The sequence below is a fragment of the Mesocricetus auratus genome, unplaced genomic scaffold, assembly GCF_017639785.1.
Source record: "Mesocricetus auratus isolate SY011 unplaced genomic scaffold, BCM_Maur_2.0 Super-Scaffold_100009, whole genome shotgun sequence".
Classification (NCBI taxonomy): Eukaryota; Metazoa; Chordata; class Mammalia; order Rodentia; family Cricetidae; genus Mesocricetus; species Mesocricetus auratus.
The window spans coordinates 36,747,700-36,754,299 of NW_024429193.1; the positions used below are offsets into that span (position 1 = coordinate 36,747,700).

The window sequence follows — 6,600 nt, forward strand, 5'->3', positions numbered from 1 at the left end:
CTCAAGTCCCTGCCATGGCACAGAAAGCATTTTATCCACAGAGCCACCTTCCCCAGCCCTGCTCTGCAAATTGTTAATGTTCCTTGAATTCTTTTATAGCCTAAAACTTGAGAATAAGATGGTAGATTCCCAAGCTGTAGTGAAAGTGTAATGTTTCTCTCATTTTCTTTATCAGGTGGTTCTTTGAAACCCTGAAGTACCCCAAGTTTTCCAAAGCCAATGTCATCAATGGAATCCTCATGACAGTGGTCTTTTTCATAGTGCGGATCATTGCAATACCTCCTCTGTATTTCTTCATATACTCCGTGTACGGAACAGAAGCCTTTAACAGGCTTGGATTTACGATCCAGTTTGCCTGGGTGTCTACCTGTTTTGTTTTAGATGTGATGAATGTCATGTGGATGATCAAAATTACAAAAGGGTGCATCAAGGTCATCTCTCTCATCAGACAAGAGAAAGCCAAGAATAGCCTTCAGAACGGAAAACTCGATTAAACGCGTGCTTCATCAAACACCTCTGTTTCCTTAAGCCATCTTCATTCCTCCCCACGTCGCATCTACCAGTAGATGAGTTCCTGGCATGCTCTATTAGTCATGATTGTTATCCAGAGTTTCAGTGTTTCCTTCTTTTTCATCTTTAGAAAAGAGAAAATAAAATTTAGTTTTCACTCCCAAGATTTCTTCTTTCCTTCTGCATTTTAAGCATGGATAGACATCGAAGGTTTAAATAGAAGTTGTAAGTAGAGCGGTGAAACTTTTTTGAACTCTCAGTGTACATGGGGGAATGTTCTTTGCATAAAAAATGACTGGTAATTGGGTGACCTTGATATGCCACCCATTTTGCTGAAGGAATGAGAATGACTTTTAAGTCTGTAAGCAGCTCAATATGTTGTGCTGTGTTCTTTTCTAATGCCAGTGCCTGTGTGGGGTTTAATTTCTAAGTTGCTAACATGTCCTTTTCCCCAGGCCATCAGAAATGACACAATTTCATTTGGGTGTGCAGTCATTTATTATGATGGAGTATTTCACTCACTTCAATACCGTGTTTGAAAATACTTCCTGCCTTTTAAGATTTCAGATGCCACTTTATTTCTATCTTTAATGCTTTATCCAACTATATATATATATTTTAATTATATTGTCAGGCAAGGCTAAGACTCATTGTGTGGACCTTAGGGATGGATGTCTTCTAAAAGTGCATGCTAATAGATGACTACTTAAGCTAGTAGAAGGACTCACTAGGATCTGCTGCCTTCCCCTCTGTTTCCTCGTACTTTTTCCATGAAAAATATACTTCTCCCTGCAAACTCTTCCCTGAGTTCAAAGCCTGGCACCAGAATACCAGTCTCTTCCGGAGTGCATTTGTCATACTCCTGACATCGGCCATGTATTGGTCAGATGGAAACTACAGATACATCAGTGTTTGTGTCTTATTCATATACTTTACTCAGGTTTTCTTATTTCATCTTTGCTGTTTTATTTTTCTTGAGCAGGAAGGAAGGAAGGAAGGTGATTTAACCCAAGTATTCTGCTTATCAAATTTATTCTATGTGAAGAAAGTAATTGTGTGTGTGTGTGTGTGTTTACTTTCACTTTGGTTCTTGCAAATCCAAATAGAGAATTATATATTTAGCTATTATTGCCTTTATTTATTTTTTCTGAAGTACTTGACTTTTAACGATTGTCCTTAAGAAAAAAGAGACTTAATTCAGTTAGTGGTAAATACTTGAATTTAACTGAACCTAAACCAAAAGATTTAATCCATCTAGAGTCTCAGATTGAAGGGGTAAGTTTGACTCTTTCATTATTCATCTTATGATGAGGGAAGGAGGCTAGTGGAATGTAATCAAAGTATTTAATGTAATGCAGTTTAATTTAATTGTCTAAAACAGATAGAGTCTGGCACGGTCTAGTATGCTTAAAGATGGGAATTGAAATTTCAGTCAATAAAATGATAAAATCAGGTATATTCACTTTTGAAAGATAAAGTAATGTAAAAGATAGGACTTCTTTAAAGCAGCTAATGTTACATTGGCAATGACTCACTAAGTTTATTGCTGTCTGCATCACAGGCACTCAAGAGTGCTCGTAGTCTGAGGGTAAAGGAGTAGGAACACAAGTGATTATGTGTTGTTCCCAACACTTTTACAAGAAAAGTGGGCTTTTTTTTTTTTAAGGAAAGAAGATTTTTGTATTATAAAACTATTTTGGAAATTCACTAAAGAAGGAATAAATCTTGAGATAAATTCTGGCCTATGGATATTGCTGCAGTTCTGAACAGACTTCAAGCTCACCATCAAAAGTATGACAGCACAGAATTATGAATTTCCATGTAGGCAATAATTATTTCCTGCTTAAAAGACCATTGCCATTACTTTTCATTGATTGGTATCGCCAGTCATCAAGTAAGTATATTTACATAGCAAACGTTAAACTAAGATTTGTCATTCCCTTGTTAGCAGTCCTTGCTAGCTGCAGCACCCACAAGCCAACTTTCCACATTCTTTCATAGAAGAAATGCAACGGCAATGCTCTGTAAACTGCCACGGCAAGCCCGTCCTTCAGTGGGGCTGGGTTTGCTGTTCTGTAATTATACTTATCAACCTAAAATACAAATAAAGACAATATTTACTAAAACAATGAAATTTTCATTTATTGAATGACAAATTTTTGCTAGGTATTTTAGATAATAAGTATTTTGGCTACGTGGATTAATTTAAATGAGTCTATTAGGCATTCTGATATTTAACAACTCTTAAAAATCTTTATAGAAAATAAAAGCAAATTGGTATAAATTTTTAAGCAATTCTATTTTTCTAGAAAAGATTAGTGACAATCTGAATGTGTAGTACTCTAGAAAACAAAAGTTTTCATGGAACTTTAAAAAGAGCAAAAATAACTAATAGCATGCAAGATCGTGGATCCTGCATTAAATATTTTGTGTGAGACTAAAATTTTTGAGCTTGGGTTTATAGAATTTGCACTCTTGTGTCTAAAAATTATGTAGAGGGTCATTTGCATTTCTTTGAAATTAAAATGGAGTTATGTTTGCATGCACAGAAATTAACTCAAAGTTAAATTACTTTATGGTATGTTGACTTTTTAAATTTTAACTGCTTTTTGTTATTTCATGGGCCAGTTATGTGTTAAGAGGTATAATGATAGGTTGTTACCATCTCTAAGAGTTAGTTTGCTGTTTTATAGATAAACTGGGTCCTTAAGGGTCTGGTTGGAAAATTGCCTAGTTTATAGGTATTTGAATGAAATTCTTTCATGAATTTTAGTAATTTGTTTAACTCAGTTTTTGTTCAAGTGTCAGATTTTTTAATTGCTTTCTCTGAGACCTTGGGCATTTGGAGACAAGTTTTTCTTGAGGATTCATTGACTGCTGGTGGCACTTCTTAGGCATTTGGAAATGCCTGTCGTGGAGGCACAGAGGGAAAAGTGTCACCATAATGCACATGTTTCTTTCCTTTCATTTTAAAGAAAAATCACGCCCCACAAGACTCTATTATCATATCTGGATAAGTTTGTTCCTACACAGCTGTTAGCTCCTAGCATGTAAATAAGCATCCTATAGATTGGTTTGTTTTCGAGGCCTGCCTTTTAAGTACTTCAGTGGCTTTTGTGCAGTTGAAAAGCTCACATAGTTATGGGCATCAGTAATGTTTCATAGAAGTGTATGCATTTTGGTGTTTTGGATTTCATCAAAAGCAAACGTTTTATTTTGTCAGAATGTGTAGCGCTTTTGAGCAGATGTGAGCCAACACACCAGTGAGAGTCTTCCTGTGTGACTCTGAATGCACACACACACACACCTCCTGGCCTTAACTATGGCTGACTCATACTAAAGCTACTGAAAGCCAACCCTGACGCAGAACTCTCCGGATGTGTGCAGACATGAGAAAAACCCACAGGACCTGGTGTGAGAGGAGACGGCAAGACCATTTTTTCCTTTCAAAGATGGTATTCCTCTGTTGAGTTTCCTGCCTGAGCTCACCTGGCTTGCCCATCTCTTCTCTCTGATGCCTCGCAGACTTCAGTATCCCACTTCCATATGCTAGGACCTTTCTATGCCATCTTCTGAGACATCCCCAGTCACCTGTGTGCTTCTCGGTCTCATAGTTTACAAATAGGTTCTTTCATGGAATCAAGCATCATTGGATGTTTAAATAAAGATCTGACAAACTACAACTTATTATTAGGCTACAGGAAGCCAGTCAGCATGTAATAATACCTCTTTACAACATGAAACAAAGGTAATTATGGTTTTATTAAACACCTGTAAGCTCTTTTCTAAACTGGTTTAGCAATAAGTTTTATGAAGTGTTTCAGCTGGGGATTTATTGTAGGTGTGTTAATGATATAAATGTTCATTATAGACCCCATGGCAGTATTGAGGTGTAAAATGGAGTTATTTGATGAGGGCAGGTTCTGGCTTGTGGCAAGTTGTTTTAGAGTCTTGCTTTACAATAGAAAAAGACTTCTGTGGTACTGTTTTTTATTTTTAAAGACAAACTACTAGCTGCTGAGTTAGTGTTTCCTGGAGTTCAGCATCCTGGGACCTTTGTGGCCCAGATGTCAGCTTCTACCTACTTGATAGTGTGTCATACTTGGTTAGTTTTTGATAGCAGTAGGCAGCTTCTAAAGATGGTTTTATTTGCATCACAAACGTTTACATTTATCCACTCTGAACATCAGTTTTGATATCAGGCCCTACACAACAAGACCAAATACAAGGAAAATGATTTCTAAATCTCTAATTTATAAGCTCTATACCTCTGGCTGAAAACTTATTAGATACCATCTCAATTTTTTTCTTTACCTTTTTATGTAATTCTGTAATTAATGTGTGTTATAACCATTTGCTATTTTTTTGGCTAATTGAACTTTAAAATGTAGCTGTGAACAGAACATGCTCTGTATTTTCGTTTCCTGCCTGATTGCCTTCTGTGGGGTTGTCTCCTTTGTACTCAAGGATCTTTTGTGTAGGTGGTATTCCTAAAAGTAGGAGAAGTTATGACATTTTCCAGTTCTTGAATTTGTAAAAGCATTTCAACATACATCTTATTTGCAAATGCCACTTTAAAACTGGGGTACATGCATTAACTATAGTGATATATACACTTTTTCTCTGAGACTATAATATATAATGTTGTCATAAAGATTTTGGAAGTTTCTCAAAATATGCTTAATAACTTATTTACGTAAGACTGAAGAGTTTTATTTATAAAACATAAGGCCAGATAATTTATAGATCAGTATTTATAAGATGTATCGGTAATTAAGATACAATTGAGTCTCTTTAATTTTGGTTTCTGGTTGTACTTTGTTTGAAGGGATTAGAAAGTATCTTTTCAGAACTTTCATTAAACTTTTGAAATGTTTGTATTCTTCGTATGTGTGCCATTCTACAGTTGATGCACGTTCTAAGCAATAACCTGCATGTTCTACCTGGTCAGCACCTGTTGTCACGGCAGTTTCCTTTAATATTAAGAATGATACAAATCAATGTTGTAGAACCCTCCCCTCTCCCAACGAATGCCTTGGGGTTTTCTTGTGTTAAAACACTACCATAATGTGGTGCAAAACTTTGTATTTTGTGAGAGAAAAATAAAGCTACAATTATTTAGTGCAAAAGTCTGTCTGTATGGTGTATGCTTAAATAGCGTTAGTGAACAGATTGATGGGATCACATCTGTCCAGTCTCGGAATCACTCCTAGCTTCGGCATCCCCAAAGTGGGTCCTTATACCTCAAATTCCCTCCCTCTCTCTCAGATGAGATTACAGGCTCAGAGAAAACCCAGACATTGCAAACATTTTAGTTTGTTTCTATCAGTGGGAGGATTGCAGAAAGCTTGGTCGTTAGATTTTGGATCTTTCTTTGCCCCTCAGGCCTCTCCTGAGCTCCAGTGCTTTTTGCCAAGTGTCTTGGCTGAAATGTCCTGCTTCTCAGGTAGCAGGTGGTCTGAACCTTGCACCTGGGTCTGGAGCATCAGGAGAGCAGGAAGCTGAGCACTAATTGAATAGAATACGGAAGTGGTCTTGGGAGAGTATCGCGAGTCATGCTTCTGAACGTGCCGAAAGTATTGCAACAAGACTGAAAATAGCAATCCCAGCTGTCGGTGGCGAGAGGCCACAGGTGGAGCTGCATGGATCAAGACCACTTGAAGCAAATGGAAATGGGTCTCCCCCACTTTCACCTGTCTCAGATGTATGTATTTATTCTTCCAATGGCCAGTCTTAACCAAAGTCTGTTTACTGCCCCCTTCCTCTGGGTGGCCTCTAAGCATGCCTAGAGTAAGTTTGAGGTGGCAAGTTTGTCACTTTCCCCTATGCAAATAAGTAATAATCTGCCACACATAACATGGAAAGACTATACATGCTGAGTGGCTGGTGTCCATTGTCGTTTATGGCACAGTGCTCTGAACTCCTAGCCCATGACAAGTAGCCTCCTCCTTTTATTCCCTCCCTCTCTCCCTCCCTATCTTCCTTCTCTTTCTTCCTTTATTTATTTTTTGTTTGTTTTGTTTTTTGAGACAGGGTTTCCTGTGTAGCTCTGGCTGTCAATGAACTCACTTTGTAGACCATGGTCACATA

The 6,600-nt window shown here is 37.4% G+C and overlaps 1 protein-coding gene across 6 annotated transcripts in view; it reads left to right on the forward strand.

Annotated features, from left to right (window-relative positions):
- Positions 1-5,639, forward strand: part of Tlcd4 (TLC domain containing 4) — a 75,826-nt gene extending 70,187 nt beyond the window's left edge. For all 6 annotated transcript variants that reach the window (XM_040751964.1, XM_040751961.1, XM_040751962.1 and 3 more), the window contains exon 7: positions 176-5,639. In XM_040751964.1, coding sequence (XP_040607898.1) covers positions 176-494 — 319 coding nt within the window. In that variant the 3' untranslated portion in view covers positions 495-5,639. The remainder of the gene's footprint in view (positions 1-175) is intronic.
- Positions 5,640-6,600: the final 961 nt, after the last annotated feature.